Source organism: Marmota monax, unplaced genomic scaffold, assembly GCF_021218885.2.
Source record: "Marmota monax isolate L192 unplaced genomic scaffold, Marmota_monax_Labrador192_F-V1.1 WCK01_AAM20220418_F8-fsc00008, whole genome shotgun sequence".
NCBI lineage: Eukaryota > Metazoa > Chordata > Mammalia > Rodentia > Sciuridae > Marmota > Marmota monax.
Genome location: NW_026694432.1, coordinates 5,584,059 through 5,608,820, shown reverse-complemented (window position 1 = coordinate 5,608,820; position 24,762 = coordinate 5,584,059). Strand labels below are relative to the sequence as shown.

The following is a 24,762-nucleotide window of genomic DNA, read 5'->3' as shown; positions in this document are numbered from 1 at the left end:
GAGGGTGAGCAGCTGGAAGAACTGTACAGCCTGGTGATGGCCCTAGGTCAGCCCTGCAGAACTGGTGTACCTGAGTAGTGGCAGCATTGAAGGTGATGCCAAGCAGGGAGCAGAGCCCAAGGCCAGAGGCCACTGCTAGAGCCACCAGCAATACCCCAGCAAGGCCCACGGCACCCTGGGACTGGGCACAGTCCCACCGTAGCATGGTTACGCAGGCATATGCCAGCTGTGGGGAGAAAGGGCACAGTCTCAGAGAGGGGCTTCCATGGTGGGTGCTGGGTGGAGGTGGGGCAAGGTGCTAGGGCAGGACCCACCATCAGCAGATAGCCTCCCACCACACGGGCTGTGCTGACTTCGGAGAATGCGTGCAGGATGTCGTCCAGGGTGGTAGGGGAGAAGGCATGGATCTGTTGAGATGCATTCTCAGGCAGGGCCTCCTGGGCCAGCTGGAGAGACAGGGTGGATCTGAAGGGCAGGGGAAGAGGGAGTGGCCTCAGGGCACCCTGCCTCGTCCTTGTCCATGCTTACCTGCACAAAGCGCCGTTGCCAGGTTTGCAGCACAGTACTGGCCTGCTCCTCACTCCAGCCAATGTCATGTGTCTGATAGTCGCCCCGGAAGTGTTCAAACAGCTGGCGGGGGCTCATCAGCAGGAAGGTGCTCTGCAGAGCCTCTGCCCTGGTGGGGGTGCAGGAGAACTAGAAGTCAGAGGTGGCCCAAACAACTGGTGGGAGTATGCAGCAGGCTTTTGCCAGAGCTGCCTGCTATAGAGTGGATTCCCAAGCAAGGTGTCTGTCACCAATTCCCAGGGGAGGAGGCCTTACCTCAGCAGCTGTCCTTGGGCGTCTCTGACCATGCCTCCCAGCAGCAATTCCTCCTGCCAATGCATGAATTTGTGGGAGAAGCCGTGGCAGCCCCCACTGAGTTCCTGAGCCACATTTGGAGCCTGGAGGGGGAAAAGGGAAGGGTTTACTGCTCAAGACCCTGGTGGTGGATCACTGTGTCCCTGGGCTCATACCTCCAGGAACCATGCCTGCCACAGAGCTTAGCAGGTCTGGAGTGTAGGTAACTGGTCTCTTGAATCCCTTCCTGCTCTGTGAGTGAACAGCTAGGTGTCCTGTAAGCAGGAGGCCACAAGAGGGAGCAGAATCCTGAATATAAGCTGCAGGGAAAGGATGGCAAAACTATGTGGGGGGGTTGAGAAAAGTACCACCCACAGAGCCACACAGACCCATGGGAAAGGAGGTAAAATGTTCATGTTTAGCTATTGTGTTTTTAGTTTCCTTGTATAGACTGTTTTGATAAAGTCTAGCTTTAGGCTTAAAAAACGAAGAGGATTCATAGGTCACTTCAGGGTTTCTTAGGAGAAATGAATGGGAATGGAACACTCCAGGGGGTTAGTACAGCGTGGGCAGAGTGGTAACGTCCAGGAAATGGTGGGGGCAGAACACAATCAGCTCTCTTTCAGAACAGAGGGACACATGCCAGAGAGAGAGAGAGAGAGGGAAGGGAAAGAGCTTTTCTTTGTCTGGTTGGAGCTCACCTGCCTGTTGTGATGGTTGGGGGCACTAGGTGGGCAGTGGAGGTCTTTAGGGTCCAGACAGGGCCGCCCCACATAGGCCTGGCCCACCTGTGCCTTGTCCAGCAGTTGTCGGAAGCCCTCGAGGGAGGCAAAGGGACCCAGTTCCTCCAGCAGTTGCTCTGGGTCCAAGTTGGTCCACTGGATATCAGGGCGGCCCCTGGGGGAGAACCCATGGTTAGCAAGGGTCAGGGATCAATACCCACCATCTGAGCTGCTGCTCTGGACCCATGCTGTACCCCACCCTCCTCTTATATGCTTATTGGTCCTTCCACGTGGAGGGTGTGCAAGGCTCAGCTTCTCAGAGCAACCAGGTTGCGTCAGCTCACCAGGCTGCTGCAGTGAGCTGAGGATGGATACAAGGAGCTGACAAGGACATCAGGACAGATGTACTTAATACATGGAAAGGGCCCAGAAAAGCACCATGGCATCCATACCAAGCTGCACACCCTTGGTTCTAACATGCAACCAGAGTGGCACCTGTATACAAAAGGTTTCTTCTGGCTCAGGCAACAGCTTAGCTGATATCTAACCAACTCCCCCTAGCAAAGTCTCTTTCTGGGGATCTTTTTCTCCTCTGTTGATCTTGAGATCTATGTTGTTTGTCTAAATGAGACAGGTCTTCCTCTCCTTTAGAGCTGAGGAGAAGGGGGTGTGGAGCCTTAGGCCGTCTATGTTTTGGCTCTGGCCTGAGAGGAAATGAAGTCTTGGCGAGATTTTCTTCATCCTCCTTACTCCTGCCCCTCCTTTCTTCTGGGGAAGTCCCTGGCAGGAGATGAAGTGGGACCCCAGGAGCAGCTGTGCCAGCACTCACGGCAAGTAGGCAGAGCCCCCTTGGAGTTTGGCTCCCTCCCAGAAGCAGTCGAGCGGGGTGAGGATCACACACGGAAACAGCTTCTCAATCATCTGCCAGGGATACCACAGGCCACATCAGTCCTTCCCTGGGCTCCTTTCTCCACAACCTGTAAGATACCCTCTGAATCCTCCCAAGGTTTGTCCCTAACCTCCGCCCCAGCTCTGGTGTCTGCCACAGTGTCTCTTTGGGCCTTCCCACACTACGGAAAATGTCCTGCCTCTGCCTAGTCCATGGAACAGCCCAGAGTACTCACCCGCTCAATCATTCCATTTTCAATGAGGGGAACTCCCGATTTGTAGCAGATTTTGTTCAGATCCCAGGACCTGCATTAGCCAGGGGCACAGGCAATCAGCAGAAAAGGGGAATCCCACTCCAGCACTGCCACAGCACGCTTTACACACCCCCACCCCCACCCCCCCTGCCACTCAGGGACTTGGCCAGACTCACTTTCCATAGAGTGATACTTGTACTTTACTGGCAGTGAGGGCTGCCTGGAGGTGGAGGCCAAGCGCCTCAGGCGTGAGGATGTTCTCCCCCTCCTGGCGTGGAGTCTGAATCAACATCTGGGAGGTATACGAGGCCTCCTCTCCCAGCTTCTCCTTGGTATAATGCAACTCTTGGCTCACCCGGCTTCCCACTGCCAGAGCAGAGAGAAAGCTGCAGAAAGGGGTCTTGGAGGTTCCTACTTCCTAGGGCTCCCAGACAAGGGGGAGAAACACTGCTGAGGCCCTGGGCCTTCTCCCCATGGCCTTGCTAAGGCCCTGGCTGGCTCCCAAGCTTCTGTCTGCCCCTTTTCTCAGAGTCTGGAGTCCTGCCAGGGAAGTGGGGAGACCTCAGCTGCACGGCTTTATGGATTTCCTGTGTGGTCCAGGGTTTAGGCATGAAATAGGTTGGCTGGTTTGGGGCAAAAACTTAAAAATGAGAATCAGCATGAGCTGGGCCAGGTTATAGGAGTATTCTGGTAAGGAACTCTCACTGTCTCTCTCTGCTCTGGTCTGCAGGTCAAGGAGGGACAACAGGGGCCAGTAGGGAAGCTGCCAGCAGAGAGGGTTTTCTAAAAGAACAGGTCTTGGGTCAGGGCTGTTCTTCCTTCGGGTTGCCCTGCCTGGTGATTTACACTCACACACCTTTCTGCAAACTGCTCTGGAAGGGTCAGGAATGGCAGTGTCTGGTAATGATGGGCCTCACAGTGGCACAGGTGACAGGGAGGACCAGTCTTTCAGTGTGATGCTTCCACCCACTCAGAAAGGAAGTACATGGGAGCAGTTTGTGTGCCCTGGCAGAGGTGAAATCAAGTGGGCCAAGGAGTCCAGATCCCCTTCATTAGCCTCATCATACAGACTATGAGTCAGACTTCCTGGTGCCAGACCTGCCTCAGTCTCCTTGATCTTAGCATTCCTCAAGTCCTGTCCTGAATTATGCTGGCAAAGGAGTTCTGGTGGGGCCTGGGGAAGGTGGGGACATTGTGAGGGGATATAACCTAACTATGACTTGGAGGAAGATGAGGGCCACAACCTAGGAGTTTTGTGGACTTGTTCTGGTCTCAGACCTACTTCTGCTTCCACTTGTCTGGGGGTCTCTTTTTGCTGGTTGCTCCTATTCCTGGGACCAATACATGGCTGCTTCTCTGAGACTCTAGTCTCATTGAGGATTATCATAGTCCCCAATCTCTATCTCTTTCTTTTTTCTTTTGAGAGATAGGGTCTCACTATGTTGCCCAGCTGTCTTGATTCCCTGGACTTAAGCAATTTTTCTGCCTCAGCCTCCCAGGTAGTTGGTATTATAGATATGCACCACTCATCTCTAGTTTCCCAATCTCTCTCTCTCTCTCTTTTTGCGGGGTGGTACTGGGGATTGAGCTCAGCCACTGAGCCACATCTCCAGCCCTATTTTGTATTTTATTTAGAGACACAGTCTTGCTGAGTTGCTTAGTTTTTTGCTTTGCTGAGGCTGGCTTTGAACTTGCAATCCTCCTGCCTCAGCCTTCTGAGCTGCTGGGATTACAGATGTGTGCCACTGTACCCAACCCTAATCTCTTTTTCAAACCCATATAATCTCCTCACTCAGGAGATTGTATCATTGTGGACCAGACATAACCATAAGAATGTAAAAGAAAGAAACACTGTCATTTAAAAATATATAGTGAGACCAATAAATTCTTGGTGGGGTGGTGGGTGAGGAAGAGGAAAATATAAACCTCAGCTGACAAGGGATAGATATGAGGACAGATGAACTAGGATGTATTGATCAGAACAAGGATGTATTAAATAGAGCCTTTGTTTTCTTCTGTACATCCATTGTACAGAAGACTTGGTTTTGAGTCCTGGCTCCAACACTTATTCTGTGTCTTGGACAAATTACTTATTCTGAGTCTCAATTTACTTATCTGCAAAATGGGAACAATGCCTCTCTCTCAGTAAGTTTAGAATCAATACAGGAAAAGCACTTAGGAAATTGCCTGGCTCATGGTATGTGCAGATGTGGAGTTGTTATTCAATAATTGCCAAAAGTGAAAAAAAAAATGAGAAAAAACTAGAGAAAAAGAAAAGATTATGAGTAAGTACAGAGGAAACAGGAGAATAGGGGAAGGAGGATATCAAAATCAATAGTAAGCTTGGTAAAAACTTTTGCACCTTCACCAAAGGGAAAACATAACTGGTTAACCAACATGGAAAAGGAGTCTATCTGGTAGGTAATCCTATAAGTTTAAACAGCAACAAGTAACTATCTACCATTTTATATATATATTTATTTTCCTTTGTGGCCCTGGAGATGGATCCCAGGGGTGTTTTGTCACTAAGCCATATTACCAACCCTTTTCTTTTTGGTGTTTATTTTTTTTTTTAAAGAGAGAATTTTTTGATATTTATTTTTTAGTTTTCGGCGGACACAACATCTTTGTTTGTATGTGGTGCTGAGGATCAAACCTGGGCAGCACGCATTGCCAGGCGAGCACGCTACGGCTTCAGCCACATCACCAGCCCCGCCAACCCTTTAAAAAAAAAAAAAATTGAGCCAGGTGGCACATGTTTGTAATTCCAGCAGCTCTGGAGGTGGAGGCAGGAGCATTGTAAGTTTAAAACCAGTCTTAGCAACATAATGAGGCCCCAAGCAACTCAGCAAGACCCTGTTTCTAAATAAAATACAAAAATGGGCTAGGGACGTGGCTCAGTGCCCCTGAGTTCAGTTCCTGGTACAAAAAAAAAAAAAAAAAAAGAAATTAGGACAGGGTCTCACTAAATTGCCAAAGCTGGCCTCAAACTTGCAATCTTCCTGCTTCAGCCTCCCTAGTTCCTGGGAGTACAGGTGTGCACCACTGAAATCTGCTAAAAATTAAAAAAATGATGGCAATTATTTCTGGCTTATAGGTGTCTACCGTGGGAGTATAATTTGGTATCCTATTTGGAGGAAAGCAATATTGCAATATTTATTCTCATAATTTCTGGCCCAGAAATTTCACACGTAAGGGCAGTGAGCTGTTGTAGGGACTCAAGACTTTCTTTGAGTGAAATGGGAATCATAGTAGGTTTTGAGCAGAGATGTGAGATGATCTGACTTTTTCATCACCTAACAAATAAGAATTGGCCCAGGGAAGAAGTCAGGAAAAGGTGTTCGGGACCCAGAATATTCAGAGAATTGTCAAAGGCTTAGAGTTTCTATATTGTTAGGGAGGAGCCGGCGACAATGCTCAAGAGGGCCTAGAATGTGTGCTATGGGGCTTATATTTGATTCTAGAGACTTTACAGAATCTGATAGAAATTGATGGAAGGGCTCTAAGCAGGGTACTGACTTGGTCAGATCTAGACACAACACAAGGGCGGTGTGGAGGCAGATATGAAGGTGAGGTTGACAAATCTTCTACCTTCCTTTCTCTTTCCTTTTCTTTCTTTCTTTTTTTTTTCTTTTTTGTGTGTGCTAGGGATTGAACTCAAGCATGATTAATCACTGAGTCACATCCCCAGCCCTTTTTATTTTATTTTATTTTGAGACAGGGTCTCACTAGGTTGCTTACTCGCTAAGTTGCTGAGGCTAGCTTGGAACTTGTGATCCTCCCACCTCAGTCTCCCAAGCCTCTGGGATTACAGGCATGTGACACCACATCTGGCTGCCTTTCTCCTTTCTAACAGATTGGTTTAACTGGCCATTTCTGAAAGGCCTTTGACTCCTCTCCAGCATCAGAGGGTGAAACCTGGTAGTCTTAGAAGCCAATCACATAATTCTGTTGCCTTTGCCAAATGGAGCATTTAGGTACAGTTTTTGCCAAAGAACCCCAATGGAAGATCAGCTATTGAGGCTTGTGGTAAAATTTCCCCTCACTTTAAAAAGGGATGCAAGAGAGGTGACTTCCTTTTCTTACACTGCAGAAACCACCTTGGGATAATATCGCCTGAGGACAAAAGTCTAAGGATCGGAAGATAGCACAGAGAAAGATAGAAAGAACCTGGGTCCTTGCTGATGTCCTTGGGCTGCTGGATTAACCATCCTGGAACTTCTCTACTGCCAGACTTCCTATTACAGAGGATCAATCTTCTTCCTCTCTCCCTCCTTCCCCCTCACCTGTCTTCCTTTCTTTTCATTCTTTCATGTGGCTAAAAATATTCTAAATGAATATTCTAGGAGTGTTTTTTGCAGGAGACTGAGAAAGGTCTCAACCAGAGTAGTGACCACAAGGGTAGGAAGGATGGGTTTGTTGTGACAGTGGTTAAAAGGGAAGAATTTTGTAACCAAATCGTTAAATTTAGGTGAGTGAGAACTGATGCAGACTCTTAAGGATTTAGCTGTAGATGCTTGAGTGGATGGATGGTGGTTCTATCAATTGATACATAGGCAGGCCCTGCTTTCGTGAGTAGCTGTATATTCCTTATCCTCTCTCTGCATTTTTTTTTTTTTTTGGTGCTGGGAATTGAACCCAGGGCCTTATGCATGCAAGGCAAGCACTCTACCAACTGAGCTATATCCTCAGCCCCTTCTTTGCTTTCTTTTGGCAGTGCTGAGGATCTAACACAAGACCTGAAACATACAAAGCAACTGCTCTACCACTGAGTTATACCTCCAGCCCTATTTTTTATCTTTTTTTTTTAATATTTATTTTTTAGTTGTAGGTGGACATACAATATCTTTATTTCATTTTTATTTGGTGCTGAGGATCGAACCCAGTGCCTCACACATGCTTGGTGAGCATTTTACCACTGAGCCAGAACCCCAGCCCCCTATTTCTTATCTTTAAGAATAGCTCCAATTTCAAACTATCTCTGTCTCATTCCAGTAAATATAATTTGGCCTACATGCTGTGATTTTTTATTTTAGAGAACTATCTTCCTCTGAGCCTTTTGGTTTTAAGGTTAACCAGGGCTAGGGGTGTAGCTCAGTGGTAGAGCACTTATTTAGCATGCACAAGGCCCAGGGGCCATTCTAAAAGAAAAAAAGAAAGTAAGTTGTTCAGGAAAGGCAAACAAGTCAAATTCCAAGTCTCACCATGGCAAAACTGGGGAGAACCTTGAACTCTGATAGCCAATATCCTGCTTTTACCTCACCCTCAACCAACACAGGACGGAGTGATATCTGTAATAAGGGAAAACAGTTTAAGGCTGGGCATAGCGCTGCATGCCTGTAATCCCAGCTACTTGAGAGGCTCAGGTAGGAGAAATACAAGTTTGAGGTCAGCCTCAGCAACTTAGCAAGACCCTAAGTAACACAGGGAGACCATGTCTCAAAATAAAAAAATAAAAAGGGCTGGGGAAAAAAGGGTCTAGGAATTGGCTACCATGCTTTTATAAAAACTGGTGGTGTCTATCCCTTCCTGTGCTGGAGGGCAGAAGAGAGGATAATGAAACTTGGAAATTCAAGCAGTGTTTAGATGGAGAAGATCAGGGGAACAGAGAAAGAGGAAGGAAAGGGAAACTGCCTCAGTTGTGGCAGGAAATCCAAGTCATTTGGGACCACCCAGGCAGCGGTGATTTGAGTGGAGGTATGTGTATGTGCATGTTTATTTTGGGGCTGGGGGCAGGCAGGCAGAAAGAAACATCTGCTCTGGACCCCAGGGCTGGCCTAAAGCATGAGTGTATGAGAATCTGCAGAGGAAAGAGGTAGGGTGGGGTGGGGTGTGGGAGACCAACAGGCAGGCAGACTCTAAGAAACATCTGCTCTGGATCCTAGGACTTGCCAGCATTTGAAATAACTCAAGGGTGTGAGACTTCAACCTGGGCCCTGCCCTTGAGCATAGGCCAGGGCTGAGAGAGGTCTAGAGTAGCCCACAAATACAAATTTCCCAGGGAAGAACAGAGCAAAATTGAACTCTGTCAAAGGGCTGTCCCAAAACCAGGTCTCATGCTAAAAATATTAATAAGAAGTTACTTTTACTAATGCTTCCATTAGAAAGTGAGGATTTGATCCCGTCTAACTTCAAAGTAGAGTCTGCCCTGCTTCTCTACTTACTAGTTGCAGGATCCCTGGGTGCATGACCCCTTTCCCCAGAGGCTTGCCAGATGGTTTATTCAGTTTCCCAGACTTCTGGTCCAAAATTTTCTTTCTTTATCTCTTTCTTTTTTTTTTTTGTGACAGGGTTTCATTATGTTCCCCTGAGTGGCCTTGAATTTCTGGGCTTAAGCAATCTTCCTGCCTCAGCATCGTGAGTAGCTGGAACTATAGTCCTAACTTTCCTAGTCAGAAGTCACCTCTCTCTGCTTTGTGTGTTTGTTTGTTTTTGGCTGTGCTGGGGACTGAACCCTGACCTAGCATGCTGAGAAAGTGCTCTACTACTGAACTGCATCCACAGACCTTTTTTAAAATTTTATTTTGAGGCAGGGTCTTACCAAGTTGCTCAGGTGGCCTCAGTCTCCCAAGTTGCTAGGATTACAGGTGTGTGCCACCATGCCTGGCTTCTCTGCCTTCTCTTACACATCATAATCATATCCTGCTTTTATTACATAGTTATCCTAGCACATATTTTATTTTCCTTAATACTGAAAGATGGGTCTTATTCTAGTTGCTGTTATACCATAAAAATATACACAGAGAAGGTTGACAAAAAATGCTAAATAAATACATATAATCACAGATAAACGAATTCAACATACACATTAAAGGATGCTATCACCTGTAGTTATGGTACAGGTGCTCCAACATGCCCAGGTGTACAGACTCTGGGCCATAGATTCCCCTCTAGATCTTTGGCCAGGCCTGCTAGGGCTCAGTGGCCAGCTCCTTGCCCTGTTCTTGTCCTGGGCTTAATGTGCCCAAGCAGCTATAGCTAGTGTCCATAACTCACCTTCCACCCAGAGCTGTTCTAGGTCTGTCTCAATAACGGCCACGCGGAGACCCAGTGCCAGGGCCCCAAAGGCCAACAATCCTAGGAAGAGCACTTTGCCACAGTGTTTCTGGATCCCACAGCCCAGAGAGAAGAGCAGGCCCTGGAAGTAAGCACGAAGCCAGAGTGGAGCCTTCAGGCTCCCAGCTAGGATCTGGGACAGAAAGAGAAGGGTCAGTCAGGTGTCACTGTAACAGCAAGAAAGCCTTCCCTTCTCTCCCTGTATACACCCTCTGCCAAGCCCATGCTTCTTGAGGTAGGGCAGGGAGCACCTGCAGACATAGGCTTAGATTGTAAGATTTAACGCTATTCCCCTCTACCTTCCCACAACACCTGAGGAAGGAAGGCACAGACCCATTTTCTGAAAATAGGACACACACACACACACACACACACACACACACACCTGCTGTCATGTGGACACAGAGGTTAAACCCACACATACATACAACTTGCACAGCTATGCTAGCTCTCACCTGTCTTCAAACAGGAACACCAAACGACACATTTAAAGCCATCACACCCTGCAGAGGCCCCGGTGACATAAGACCCCACCCTTCCTTCTTCGTTTCCCCTCTACTCACCTGAGGTGTTGCGGGTCGAGACGGGGGTGTGTAGCCAGGTGGCAGTTCTCGGGGAGGCAGTGGCTGAGCCATGCTGGCGGGGATGGGGGGCGCGGACGCCCCCAACCTGTGTTATTTCGGCGCTCCCATAGGCTAGCCTGGCCCCCTGTACCGCGGGACCCCTTGTGGGGCTTCAGTGGGGTCGCGAGGGCGCAGGCGTGGGTGACACTGTGGGGTGCAAATGTGCAGGGGCGGCTGTGAGAGGGGGAGCGGGGGGCTGTGCGGGCCCGGGGCGCGGCGAGAAGGCACTCTGGACCGCCGAAGTGGGTTCGCGTGTAGGTGGAACTGGCGGGCCTCTGAGCAGCACCTCGCAGCTCTAGGAGGCGACTGCAGTGCCGGGAAGGCGGCTGGAGTCCCAGAAAAAGGGAGCGGGCCGGGGCGACGCCCTCCCATTGGCTGAGGGGCAGGCAAATCACCCGGAGCGGAGCAGCCGGATCCGCTGCTAGGTAACGGCGCCGCAGGGGGCGGGGCAGGAGACCACCCAGGCAGGGCCACCCCAGGCCTTGCCGCGCCCGCCCGCGGGGCCCTCGGGGAGGAGAAGGGAGGGAGACCCGGGAGCGGGTAAGCTAAATTCAGGAGAGGCGGGGGCTGAGAAAGAGCGTCTGCTGGCCCAGTTAGCACCACACTTTCTTCCCGATCCGGCCAAACCCCAAAGACTTCTTTTTATTCTTCCCAGCTTTCGTTCTTGCTCCCTTCAGTACACCCGCCACGGAAGCCAGAGACATTTAAAATGCAAATTTGATGACAGCTCCAAAAGCATAAGGTCTGCTTGAAGCACAGGGCCCTGTATACATTATAGCTTTTTTTTTTTTTTTTTTCCTCATAGGTGCTACCTCTCACCCATCCAGTGTTCCCTCTAGCTCTGAAAAGTCACCTATAATTTCCTAAACACATCATGATGTTCCAAGCGTTCTTGCCTTTGTACATGTGGTCCTTTTGTCTTGGCAGATTATCTTCAAAACAACTTGAACCAATTAACCTCTTTGAAGCCTTCCTTGTCACATCTCCCTCCCTGGCAGATAATTGCTTCTTTGTGTTCCTCATAACACTCAATGTATATGTGTTATTGCATTTATGGTGAAATATTTTATGTACAGTACTTGAAAGTCTGCTTTCCTCACTAGACAGTAAATAGGTGCTCAATAATCATTGAATGAATCATTGAGAGTTGAATAAACCAGGGTGTCAAGGACTGGAAACAGGGGAAGAGGAAGTATTTCCTCTAACTATCTCATCTCAGTGTGCTGTTTCTGTTGGGTTCCTGACCAATTAACCCTGAGTGGCAAAGTAGAATAAAAATCAATATTCCAATATGTAAAGTTTGGGAAAGAGAAAAAAATCTGTAATAAATTCATTATTCTAGCACAAGTACTATTATCTCTAGCCAAGTTCTTGGTCAATTCTTCCAGACTTTTTTTTTTTTTTTTAATATATATCTTTATTTTATTTTTATGTGGTGCTGAGGATGGGACCAGCGCCTCATGCATGCCAGGCGAGCATGCTACTACTTGAGCCATATCCCCAGTCCCAGACTTTTTTTTTTTTTATCATTACATCATAAACATTTCATGTTACTACAGTCATTGTAACAATCATTTGCAGAATGTCCTGAGGACATATACCCAGAAATAAAGTTGTTTGGGTCAAAAAGTATGAACGTTTTCATGATCTTGCTGTACACTGCCAATCTACTTTTTGGAAATTTGTGTGAACACCTCTTCTGAACCTCAGTTCTAGGGAAAGAGAAACTTCAGGTCGAGGGGGTGAATACCTAACAAGTTTGCTGCTTCCATTTGTCCATTCATCCAGCAAAATGGGGAGGAACTATTGTATACAATACTGTTGGCCAAGTGGTAACTGAATATGTGCACAGTATTTTCTTCCTCCCTGTCATAGAGGAGTGGGTCCCACTCTATACTCCTAGCAAATTTCTGGAAACACAAACAGTCTAAACTAGGCTACAGGTCCCTATATTGCCTTGGGGCTGTAGTTAAAGACAGTGAATGGCCTAAGATTAGCAATGGATGTCACTGGGACTTAGAGAAGACCTGCTTTTCTTTAAGCAGCTCTTGAGATCTTCCTTCTTACCAGACTCTGCAAGACATAAAGTCCATGGAGAAATAGATTTGAAACACCTGGGCCTTGGAACTTATTCTGCTTCTACCACTAACAATTGTGGCAAAGTCCAGCACTTCTTTTTTAAATTTTCTTTTTTATTTCTTATATACATGACAATAGTGGAGTGTATTACATTCATAATTATCCATTCACAGCACCATTTTTTTGTAACTCTGTATATAAAGAAAGTCCAGCATTTTAATGGATGATTCCAAGGCAGGGCCTGCCTACTGAGAAAATCTCTTGCCAATCAGTCCAAAGAATAATGTGAGACAAGCAGGTCTGCAGTTCCAACCTCAGTAAAGCTTAGTCCCCTCTGGCTGTGGCAAGCTCCAAAATAACCTTTCTTTCTCTCAACAAAATGATTTCCTGAATGCAGCTGAGCTCAGGTACAGTTAAAGCCAGAGACCTCAGGTAAATAACAGGAGGAATAAAGAAACTCCTCTTTCCCCTCTGCAGGCAACCTGCTTCCCATTGAGTGGGCTTACTTCACTGTCACTTCCACTGGATGAGGATATGTGTGTCTTGGGCCCAAACCAGAGACAGTTTCTGAAGAATAACAAAGGATAGAAGCAATTTAATCAAATTATTTATTTATTACCGAGGATTAAATCTAATTACTGATTCATGAGACAAATAAGTCTTGGGGTCTTTTGTGTGTTTAAACCCTTTGTGGAGGTCTAGAGGTTGTAGGGTATCTGTTTTATTTTTAAAATCTTTAAAAATGGAGTTTATAGGCTGAGGGGAGAACAGAGACCAAGAGGGGAACCACTGTGTGTGTGCTGAGGTACTGAGGAAGTTTATCAGAAGTGAGAAAAACTGCAGGAAAGGTGGGAGATGACAGAATCTAAAAGGAAAAAACATGGTTCAAGGTCTGAATCTTTCATTTACTGGCTGTGAGATCTTGGGAAAGTCAAATTATCTATGACACTGACATAAGGATTAAGTGAGATAAGATATATGGCCAAAGACAAGTGACAGGAAAAATGAGGTGGAGTACATTCTCACATGCAGTGTTGAGGAAAGTGACCAGTCTAGCTTTAGGGGAAGGTCCGTGTGGGAATTACAGAGAGCCAGGGCAGGATTTCATTCCTTGGCATTCCCCCAGGTTTCTCATTTACCCTGTTTTTGGTGGCTTCTGTTATCTGGGACAGGCAGAGTGAATGAGCCTGATATGTAGAGGAGGAAAGCAGTGGCTCTGGGCTACTCCCATACCCACCCATTACATTAGGGGCCAAGCCTGGGAATACATGCCCACTCCCTTCAAGACAATAGCATCTATCAAATCTTGGGTGCCAGAGGCTAATAAAGAGATCAGCAAATGACCCTTCACCTTGAGTATGGGGGAGAGAGGTGATGAGCCAAAGCATCAACTCCTCATTTTCCATGGAAGAACCCTGATGCAATCCCTCTGGGTGGTGGAAGACAGTTCAGGCCAAGGACAAGTCATCCTGGCCTCTAATAGAATGTGTTCTCTGCCCAGCCTCTTTCCCTCCTAGCTAGCTTCATTCATCATAGCTAAGCTTTCTAGACCTTCTTTCTGGGTGGTCTTTCCTGTACCTCTCCCTCTCCCTCAGACACATTTAACTATTTAGTGTTTTAGTTTGCTTTGTTTGAGCTAGGGTGGAGGTCTTAGCTAAGGTCTTCAGTCTAGTCTTCAACTCCTAGGCTCAAGTGATCCTTCTGCCTCAGCTTCCCAAGTGCTGGAAGCTGCATGCCAGGTTTATATTTAACTATTTAGAAGACAGCACACAAAGCTCTGATTATGTAATTTCTTAGGGAAGATGATGGCTATGGACAAATAAAGTATATCCTGTAACTGTCCTGAAATAGAAACAGCCTCTAAATTAAGCTATGCAGGTCCCTAGATTGATCTTGGGGCTATGCTAAACACAATAGGCCTTTTCTCTACCTGGGATGCATTGAAGGGATGGGGATGCATTGAAGGACTGGGAAGTTCAGCCTCTGGCCTTCGAAAAAAATCTGGAGAGCAATAGCTGCAGTCAGTCTCCTTATAGGCTCAGGGAGCTCTTGCCAGCAGGCAGGGATGAAGTATTAAGGGGAAGAGAGTTCCTGCAGTAGTAGCCACACATTTTGTCTGTTGGCAAGTTCTCAGGACTGTTTCTCAGCACCTCTTCAGAGTACTCCCTGAGTACTGAAGGCCCCCTTGATCCTTTTTTCCTCCACTTCCTTCATCAAGCATTGCTGGGAGAGGCAGGGCAGACCCTATCAACTCTTCTACCTGCCTGGCTGGCCAGCCAGTGAACATTCAGTTGCTCCCTATATTACAGACACAACCTCTCTGTAGCTGCTACCAAAAGGAAACAAAAATCCCTGTCTGCAGCAGACTAGTAGAGCAAAAAGAAAAATCAAAGCATCCTGGAGTTGTCAGGGAATGTCAGTGTCCTGAGTTGGGGGCTGCTCCCAGCTGGGACTCAGACTCAGTGAGGCCTTCCTCTGGGAACTCTTACCTTCTCTGCTCCAGTTCCCTTATTTCCTTGATGCAGGGACTGCTTAATGGAATTGTGCAATAGGAAGGCAGGGGAAAGGTGTTCGTCTATCTCCCTGTCAGGGGTTCAAAGGGATCAGTGGGGAAGGACAGAAAGGGGCATAGCAGGGCTCTGGGACAGTTCTTCTACCCAACTCTTCCTCCAAACCTATCCAGCTCCACCCCCTTTCTGTGATCAAGGAGAAGTTTTCTGACCTCTTGGGCTTCCCAGACCCTAATAGTCAGAAAGATCTGAGAAAGGAGACAAAACCTGAGAATGGGAAGGGCCTTCCCATTGCACATCTCTCCTTTTACAGATGGGGAAACTCAGGGTCAAAAGAAAGGCAGTGATGTAGCTAAAATAAAAAACATTACAAAGGCCAAGTCTTCTTCCACCCAGTCCAGGACTCTGTCTTCAGCACCATCAGGGCCAACAAATTTCATTTCAGTTCCAAAAGTGACCATTTTGGGCACCACTTCAGCTCTTTATCCCGATATCTCCCTTAGTCCTACTGGTTTTAGCCACTTCTGCTAGGCCATTTCAGCTCCTGTCTGATTAGGGCAATCTTTCAGGAACCTTGTCTTAACCAGGGAGAGGAATGTGCAGCTCTGGAGCTCCCAAGAAGGCCGATGGAGGTGGAGCTCCCCCAGGGTAGGAATGCTGGTCTAGTCTCTCACAAGTTCAATGAGAAACAACACTAAGACCAGGCAAGATTACTCAAGTGAACTTGAGAGCCTTGATATTTTTTAAGTAATGTAGAAACCAGTATTTCAAACCAATCTTTATAATTACTGCCACCCACAGTGAGGACATCAAGAGAAACCTTTACTTTGATAATTCTAGGAGGTGAAATATCACCCGAGGAGCCACTTTTATCTTCCACCAAACACCTGCAGGTTGGAAAAGCGGTGCAGGGAGAGACAAGAGCAGAGTGTACTTATGTTTAGGAGCAGGACTGGCTGATGGAAGTGTGGCTTGGACTCCAGAGGGCTATGAATATAGAAATCACATTTCTTCATTATCTGAGGCAGGAATATCTATATAATTAGGACATAAAGGAGTGCAGCTGGAGATCAGGCAGGGAGAATTTCAAACCACGATATTAGTTACAGGCTCTTCCTTACCAGGCTGAGCAGACCTCACCAATGGGAGGTGGAAAGGGATCTGGCTTGGCTCATGTCATGGATGTCCATGCTTCTGCCTCGATGACAACCACTGGGGATAGGCTAGCTGTCTAGGCAAGGTCTGCTCTCCTTCTTGCTTTAAGAGCCTCCAAGAGACAATAGTTGAGGCTGGGAGGGTTGGAGTGAATGAATGGGGGTGAGCAGGGTGGTGGCAGATGCTGGGAATCTGTGTGGCAGGTATTGAAGCAAGACAGTAAGTCCTAGGCTGATGGTCAGGGGAGGTACTGCCATCCACTAGGCCTATGGGTCTAGAAAGAGTGATTAGGGTCAGAGACTGAAGTAGTTCCATCTCTTTTTAGGTGGAAGTTGCTTTATGGACTGGGCTGGGTTGGCCAGTCAGAAAGTTGCACTAATAGGAGCTTTTTTACTGTACAGGTGCTCCCCTAGTTGATAACTTTGGTACAAGAGTTAGGCTACTGTGGCTATTCTGTTCACACACTTCCTCTAGATGGTGTTTAAACATGACCCGTGAACTCGCACTGTGAATACCTGGAGACAACATGACACAGAGCCTAGGACTGCTCCACAACTCTCCAGCATGTCTTTGGAAGCCCTTCTTTATTAGGAAATAAATATAAAGTCAAACAAATGGGCCAGCCAACATCTGGAGTTTTGGGGGCCAAAAGGAAGAAATTTGACTTGCTCAGAACTCAGATTTCCATTAGCTGGTCATTCCCCACGATCACCTCGTTCATTCGTTTAGCTACAAAAGAAAAGGAAAGGGTTTTTCTGAGAACTGGCAGCAAAAGATGTCATTTTAAATCCAATTGTTTCTAATTTTGTGTTCACAAACATTTGATTGTGGTTCTGTTCTTGAGAAGCTCTTAGAACTGCAACATGCCAAAGGGGCTATGAAAGAGATAGCATCTTCCCACACAGAAGGATGGGACTAACTATATACTTGCCTTTGGGAAGCATAAGTAGGAGACCTAGAACTGGATCTTAAAGGATGAACAAAGGTTTTTCAGGCAGTGGTCAAAGGGAAGATATTCTAGGCTGTTGGAACTGCATAGGCAAAGACATAGGAATGTGAGAATGGGGAACACAAAATACTGTGGTGTGGACAGAGGATAGGGAAAATAAGAGGAAAGAAAAGAGAAGAAATGAGGCTAAAATGATAAATGAGATACTTCATTCTTCCATGGATGCCTGAAATTGCAGACAGCACCAAATCTTTATATGTTTTTTCCTATATATATGTGTATATACACAGGATAAAGTTTAATTTAAAAATTAGGCACAGTAAATTAACAATAAATTATTTAACAATTAACAATAAAGTGGAACTATTATAATAACATATTATAATAATAAAGGTATATGAATGTAGCTCCGTTTCAAAATATCTTATTCTACTGTATTCACCATTTTTCCTAAGATGATATGAGATGATACAATGCATACATGATAGGATGAGTGAGGTGAAAGACACAGGCATTGTGCCATAGAATTAGGCTACTTGGTAAGTACAACTTGAATACAAGCACCGAAATACCCTGAGAGTGGATTTGATAACCAAGATGGCTATTACATATGGAGGAGGCATGCAGTATTTACAACATAGATATGCTGGACAAAGGGATGATTCTCATCCTGGGTGGAATGGAGTGGGACAGCATGAGATTTCATCATGCTACTCAGAACAGAATGCAATTTAAAACTTTTTTTTCAATATTTATTTTTTAGTTGTAGTTGGACACAATACCTTTATTTATTTATCTTTATGTGGTGCTGAGGATCAAACCCAGCGCTTCGCACGTGCTAGGCGAGTGCTATACTGCTAAGCCACAACCCCAGCCCCTTAAAACTTATGAATTATTTATTTCTGTTTTCCATTTAATATTTTTGGCCTATGGTTGGTTGCAGATAACTGAAACTATGGAAAGCAAAGCTGCAGGTAAAGGGTGGCTACTGTAATACCATCTTTTGAAGAGAGCTGTTGAAAAAAGTCAGTGAGTTAGCTGGGAATGTTGGTGCAAACCTGTAATACCAGTGACTTGGGAGACTGAGGCAGGAGGATCACAAGTTTGAGGCTAGTCTCAACAACTTGACAAGGCCCTGCCTCAGAATAAAAAAATTAAAAAGGCTGGGATGTGGCTTAGTAGTTAAGTGCCCCTGGGTTCAATCCCTGGTACCAAAAATAAACAAATAAATAAAATAAGTGAGTGAGTGAAAAGAAGATCAGGAGAGTAGAAGAAGGAGAATAGGAGGAGAGAGGAGAAAAGGGAAAGGATGGGGGAATGGAGACTGAAATCAAATTCCACATGCGTAAGGTTTTGTCAAAATGAACCCAACTACTATATGTAACTATAATACTCTTAAAAACAAAACCAAAAAATTCATCAGAATACTGGGTTTGTGTACACCTTCTCTAGAAGATGTTCCTTTTAATCTTTCATAGCCATCTGCTTCCTTTAGTGATAAAGATGGGAAGGAGGCCCAGTTAGTGCTTAGATTGCTAAATTCTTTAGGGCTAGTGAGTAACTGTCAGGCTCCATATCCAAGGAAAGACTAAACAAAAAAGAACAAAGAAAATGCTTCTTTGGGCTAGGGTTGTGGCTCAGCAGCAGAGCACTTGCCTTGCCCATGTGAGGCACTGGGTTTGATCCTCCCACCACATAAAAATAAACAAAATATTGTGTCCACGTATTAAAAAAGAGAAAAAGAAAAAGAAAATGCTTCTTCGACTAGTTTCCTAGGGTACCTCCCAAAGCTCCTTTTACACTTTATTCTTCTATAAGTCAGACTCATCACCTCACATACACTCACATTTAGCTCTTCCTTCATCCAGTCTTCCTATTGGCCAGGGACAATGGACTGTTGTGAAGATAGTTTCAGTCTCAATTCACACTTTTCTTGGACCTCAGTGCTTTAGACCAGAGGTGCCTGGCTGGGGCAAACAACCTTTTCTTCTCTGCCACACTCTAAGGGCCCCCCTTCCTACTCTCCCCTCTTTCCTCTGGTCTATTCTTGGCCTGGGTGTCACATAGGATCTTGCTTATTGGGATTCAGGGGAGAATGTATCTAGAATGCTGGGGTAGATGTAATTTCATAGTATAAGTTGAAGGAAACCTGCAGATCTAGTTCTGCTTGGCCAGGGTTGGAAGCAGGCTTCAGTAAATACAGTGGTAAAGCTCTAGGCTGGAATTAGGTTGAGAAAAATCCCAAAAGGAACACTAAAAGGAAGGATGGTAAATTGCGGAAAAAAATCAATGGGACAGAAAGGAATAATATATGGCAAATGAAAAGCTGCACTGTTAGGAAACTAGGAAGGATTTCTCCTAGCCAGGAAGACTTGGCTTATGTCATGTATATATCAAGACCTTGATCTACAATAAGGTCTGCTTTCATGGCTGAAGGACTGATTATATGATTAATAATGTAGTGATCCAAGTTCCATCATTGACAGAAGAGACTCAGATGAAGCATCCAATTAGTCTTCCAGGTTTTTTCTTTTTTTGGTCGGGGGCTTGGGATTGAACCCAGAAGTACTTTACCTCTGAGCCACATCCTCAGCCCTTTTATTTTTAGATGGCCTTACTAAGTTGCTGAGACTGGCCTTGAACTTGTGATCCTCCTGCCTCAGCCTCCCATGTTGCTAGGATTATAGGCATGTGCCTCTACACTGGGCTACCTTCCAGGTTTTAACTGTTGGTTGTGGCCATCTACTGCTTGAGCTGATAGGATTTTTTGAGAGATAATCACTGAGAGTATTGTGATCGGGTGAGAAAAGCCAGAGTTGTTATAAGAAGGCCTGTGGACTGGGGAAGTAGCTCAGTGGTGGAGTATGTGCTTGGCAGGCATGAAGTTATTCAAAAGTGGGGGTGGGATTTGTTCTCTTGGTAGTGCTAAGAAGTGGCAGCAAAGCCTACATTTGGGTTATGAGAGTCACATTTTTGGTGTAAAAAATTGCTATGGATATAATGACTGTGTTAAAGAATTTGGAAAGGGGACAGTATTACCTCTTAGGATGAACACTTTTTCCTGTAATTCCTCTATATGAGGAAAATTGGGAACTTTGAAGTTCTTTGTTGGTGAGGATCTGAGTAGATAGTTTTGTCAAGGTCATCCATAGTAACACTACTTTTTTTTGGGGGGGGTAGGTACTGGAGATAGAACTCAGAGGCACTGGATCACTCAGACCTATTTTTGTATTTTATTTAGAGACAGGGTCTCATTGAGTTGCTTAGCACCTCGCCATTGCTGAGACTGGCTTTGAACTTGTGATCCTCCTATCTCAGCCTCTTGAGCTGCTGGGATAACAGGCATGTGCCACTGTGCCTGGCTCCCCCTTTTTTAAAAAAATGTTTTTTAGTTGTCAATGGACCTTATTTTATTTATTTATATATGGTGCTGAGAATTGAACTCAGGGTCTCACATATGCTAGGCAAGCGCTCTACCATGGAGCTACAACCACAGCCTGATTTCCAGTCCCTTTTATATTTTATTTTGAGGGCCTTGCTGAGGCTAGTTTTGAATTTGTTTGTGATCCTTCTGCCTCTTCTTCCCTAGTCTCTGGGATTATAAGCATGTACCACTATAACCAGCGATAGTAATAGTTCTTGAGTGTTGCAACTGGCTAGGAATTTGCTTTTTTTCAATATTGAGGACTGAACCAGAAGCACTCTATTTCTGAGATACATTTAGCCCTTTTTAAAATTTTGAGATAGGGTCTCATGACTTTGCCCAGGTTGGCCTCCAATTTGCAATCCTCAAATCCTCAAATAGTTTCCCGAGTATTTGGGATCACAAGTTTTTTGGATTCTCAAGCCCAAAAGGGAGACATGTAACTTTAAAAAATGGAAGAGGAAGCCAGGTGCTGTGATGTATGCCTGCAGTCCTAGTACTCAGGAGCCTGAGGCAGGAGGATCATGTGAACATAAAAGTTTAGGACCACTCTGGGCAACTAAGCAAGACCTCATCTTTAAAATAAAAGATGGCATGTTCACTGGAGAAAAGGAAAATGAGGTGAATTCTACAGAATTTGTGGAATTTATTTCTTCAGCAACCCCACTATCTTACCCTACTTTAGGTTTAGGAATAATTCCCAAAGCAATCTGCCTTTTTTAAAATTGATTTTGAGTTTTGTCAACTTTTTGTTAAAAACATTCAGTCAGGTATGGAGGTGTAACTCTGTGGTAGAGTGCTTGCCTAGCATTTGGGAGGCCCTGAATTCTATTCCTGGCACTCTACACATACACACACACACACACACACACACACAGACAGGAACAAAATCCAGCCATTTAAAGACAACTGAAATTTTTCCTGACCACCTGTTTTTTTTTTAAATATTTATTTTTAGTTTTAAGTGGACACAATATCTTTATTTTATTTTTATGTGGTGCTGAGAATTGAACCCAGTGCCTCATGCATGCCAGGTGAGCGTGCTACCACATGAGCCACATCCCCAGCCCCTACCTGGTTTTTGTATGTCTCTGAGGTACTATCAGTCTTTCTGCAGAGCAGAGCAAGCCAACAGCAGAGTTTACAGTATTTCCTCTAATTAGTTGAGAATGGCTTTCAAGTGTTGTATTTTGCAAACTCTCTCCCATGCCAGGAATGTAGGGACTACCTCCTTTAATCAAAAACTAGGTCAGGCTGAGTATGGTACCGTGTACCTGTAATCCCAGCAATTCGGGAGTGTGAGGCAGGAGGATTGCAAGTTTGAGGCCAAACTTGGAAACTTAACCGGACTCAGTCTCAAAATAAAAATAAAGAAGGGCTGGGGATGTAGCTTATTGGTAGAGTACCACTGCCTCTAGGTTCAATCCCTAGTACCTGCCCCTCAACCCCTGCCCCAAACAACAAACAAACAAAACCCTGTACCAGGTCAGATGATGCACTCATGGACTTCAGTTGGCCAGAGCTAGGTAGTTTCGGAGTCTTTGCTGCATTACTGGCCCAGTTTCATGTCCAAAGCCATTGTAAAGTACTGGTGCTAATCTGGCCATTGGATTTATTGATATCCTTTCTTTCTTTTTTTTAAAAATATTTATTTTTTAGTTTTCGGTGGACACAATATCTTTATTTTACATTTATGTGGTGCTGAGGATCAAACCCAGTGCCTCATGCATGCTAAGCGAGCACTCCACCACTGAACACAATCCCAGCCCCTTGATATCCTTTCAATGTTTTGGTAGTACAGTCACAAACATGTATGAGCTTATTTATAAGATAAATTCTTTTTTTTTTTTTTAAGATAAATTCTTAGAAACAGAATTAAGTTAAAGTTTAACAATTTGAAAACAATGTGAATTGCTCTCCAAAGATGGCTTTTTAAATTTTTATTCCCATCTGTAGTGTATGAGCTTGTTTCCCACATCTTCTCCACTTTGTATTATCTCTGCTAGTGTTAAAAAATGGCATCAGTGGTGGTGGTAGAGAGCTTGCCTAGCATGCACAAGGTCTTGGGTTTGATCCCTAGCACTAAAAAAAAAAAAAAAAAAAAAAAAAAAGCAAAGAAAAGAACATATCTGTGATTGCAGCTTGGGTTTGGTTTACCTTTGGCTTCAATCCTTTGGCCACTTCCAATCAAACAGTCCTTGATGTCTGCTCCCTTCTCGATCACAGCATTGTTGCAGATGACGCTGCCCTGGATGTTGCTTCTGTAACACAACAGCCAAGTTAGAGTGCCCAGGACTCTCATCACCATCCTTACCACTGGAGGTTCAGGATCCTCCCAAAACCAGTCCTGTTAATGGTTACATGCGTCAAGTTATCACTGGAAGACAGAATGGCTGACTAAGGGAGAACTTGGCTTTAGAGAATTCTTGAATTAGAATATGCACATAATGATCTTTCTCCAAGGCCTAAAAAGAACAGATATTTTCATTTCAGTTTTTTAGAGTACCCCAGACTTTAGGGTTTAAATAGCATTCAAATTCTCTTCCCCCTTCAATCTGCAGGTAGAAGGTGAGGCTGGTTCTTGGGCTGACCTATCACTCCTGCTTCTTAGCTAAGAATATATGACAAATTTCACTTGAGATTCAAAAATCATGGATCTTCCTAGGGGATTAATTAGGAAAACAATGGATTACCCACAGCTCTCACCATTCAGGAAGAAAAAAATAAAGATATATATATCTTTTTATAAAAAAAAATATATATATTGATATCCTTTCAATGTTTTGGTAGTACAGCCACAAACATATATGAGCTTATTTATAAGATAAATTCTTAGAAATGGAATTAATGGACTACCTGCCTTAATTAAAAACTAGGTCAGGCTGAGCATGGTACCGTATACCTATAAATTCCCAGCAATTGTCAAAGTTTAACAATTTGAAAATGATGTATGTATATATGTTTGTGTATGTGTGTATGGTGTGTGTGTGTGTGTGTGTGTATGTAGAGATCTATCTATCTTTTTTTTTTTTTTTGGGCAGTGCTGAGGGATTAACCCAGGGCATCACACATGCTAGGCTAACACTCTACCACTGAGTTACACCTCCAGTCCCAAAAAGGATATTTTAGAAACCAGCTTTCATTTCATAAAAGATTATTCCAAATCCTAAAGTACATTCTCTAGAGTAGCAGTGGTTCTTAGCATTTGAATATATTTTAAAAGCAGCTTCCTAGCTCCTGAAGATTGGTAGGTGGGAGAAAAGGTCCTTTTGAAAAATCATCACTGATGTTTACTGCATTTCTACTCTATGCCAAGGACTGCGCTAAATAAATACTCAATGTATATTAGAGTAATTTCTTTACAAATCCAGTCATTTCATCTGAAAAATCACCTGGGCTGTGTAAAAAATAACAAATGAAACCACACTCTATGTTTTGAGTTCCCATCAACCATTTTAGTAGGTTTTGGATAGGAACCTTATGTATTTAATTGGGAAAAAACCTTCCTAGATGATTCTGGGTATACCATTTTTATCTCTGATGTAGTTAAAATAGCAATCACATTTTGCAGAGGAGGTAACAAATTTAGAGAAGGTAAACCATTTACCCAAAACTACATAACTGCTAAGTGACAGATTCTAATCCAAGTCTGCCTGACTCTAGGATCCAAACATTAGTCATAATGCAATACAAAGAAACTAAGAGGAGAAAAGACCCCAACTCTGAGTATCTCTGAGTCAGAAATGTGAAGAGGCAAAAATGGGCAGTTGGAGGGGAAAAGGAGTATAGGAAGGTGTAAGTACAATGTAAACAAAAATGAACCAAACCAACTAAGTAAAAATCCTTAAGAAACCCAATGGAGGCATGGGAAATAGGAAAGAGGACATTCCAAAGACTGAAAACATTGATACACGGGCTAATAAAAAAGATCCTTCCCAAATGCCAAAACTTTTATGCAAAAAGGAATTCTAGCACTTTCTGGTATTCCAGACTCTTTTAACTTTCTAACTTGCCCAACTTCACAAAGCAATCTTGTCAGCAGTTAGGGAGGTTCCTGCTTCTTCAGGAAAATTCCCCCAAATAGGGTAATAAGGAAATAAGAAAGCCTTGGATGGAGGCTCCTGGGACAGAGCTAGCTTGCAACTAGTTACTAGTTTATCACTGAAAAGTCTCATTTCTTTTTCCAAGGTGTTAGCAGTAGTAAAAGAGCCTAAAGATGCATGTTCTGGAGCCAGACAAGAAGTAAACAGTCAGCAGGTAAG

General features: G+C 44.7%; 2 protein-coding genes and 1 long non-coding RNA gene across 10 annotated transcripts in view; 1 reads left to right on the top strand and 2 right to left on the bottom strand.

Moving 5' to 3' along the window:
- The window catches only part of Ptch2 (patched 2), a 17,199-nt gene extending 6,436 nt beyond the window's left edge, over positions 1 to 10,763 (bottom strand). For 2 of the 5 annotated variants that reach the window (XR_009224291.1, XM_046468874.2), the window contains exons 1-10: positions 10,324 to 10,763; positions 9,701 to 9,893; positions 2,881 to 3,070; positions 2,687 to 2,756; positions 2,392 to 2,483; positions 1,542 to 1,737; positions 823 to 944; positions 529 to 676; positions 315 to 446; positions 71 to 226 (exon numbers count right to left, since the gene is read on the bottom strand). Coding sequence is in view for 3 of the 5 variants with exons in the window: in XM_046468874.2 (XP_046324830.1) it covers positions 71 to 226; positions 315 to 446; positions 529 to 676; positions 823 to 944; positions 1,542 to 1,737; positions 2,392 to 2,483; positions 2,687 to 2,756; positions 2,881 to 3,070; positions 9,701 to 9,893; positions 10,324 to 10,395 (1,371 nt within the window). In the remaining 2 variants the exon portion in view is untranslated. Of the gene's footprint in view, positions 1 to 70; positions 227 to 314; positions 447 to 528; positions 677 to 822; positions 945 to 1,541; positions 1,738 to 2,391; positions 2,484 to 2,686; positions 2,757 to 2,880; positions 3,071 to 7,908; positions 7,996 to 9,700; positions 9,894 to 10,323 lie in introns of those variants that run through there. The other 3 variants (XR_009224290.1, XM_046468869.2, XM_046468871.2) reach the window with 3 other exon arrangements.
- On the top strand, positions 7,935 to 24,762 carry LOC131423195 (uncharacterized). The gene is made up of 3 exons (XR_009224292.1): positions 7,935 to 8,401; positions 8,995 to 9,061; positions 24,689 to 24,762. It is a non-coding gene; the product is annotated as an uncharacterized LOC131423195 (long non-coding RNA).
- Eif2b3 (eukaryotic translation initiation factor 2B subunit gamma) overlaps positions 16,693 to 24,762 on the bottom strand; it is a 106,637-nt gene continuing 98,567 nt past the window's right edge. For all 4 annotated transcript variants that reach the window (XM_046468879.2, XM_046468880.2, XM_046468876.2 and 1 more), the window contains 2 exons: positions 22,658 to 22,761; positions 16,693 to 16,856 (listed from right to left, as the gene is read on the bottom strand). In XM_046468879.2, coding sequence (XP_046324835.1) covers positions 16,804 to 16,856; positions 22,658 to 22,761 — 157 coding nt within the window. In that variant the 3' untranslated portion in view covers positions 16,693 to 16,803. The remainder of the gene's footprint in view (positions 16,857 to 22,657; positions 22,762 to 24,762) is intronic.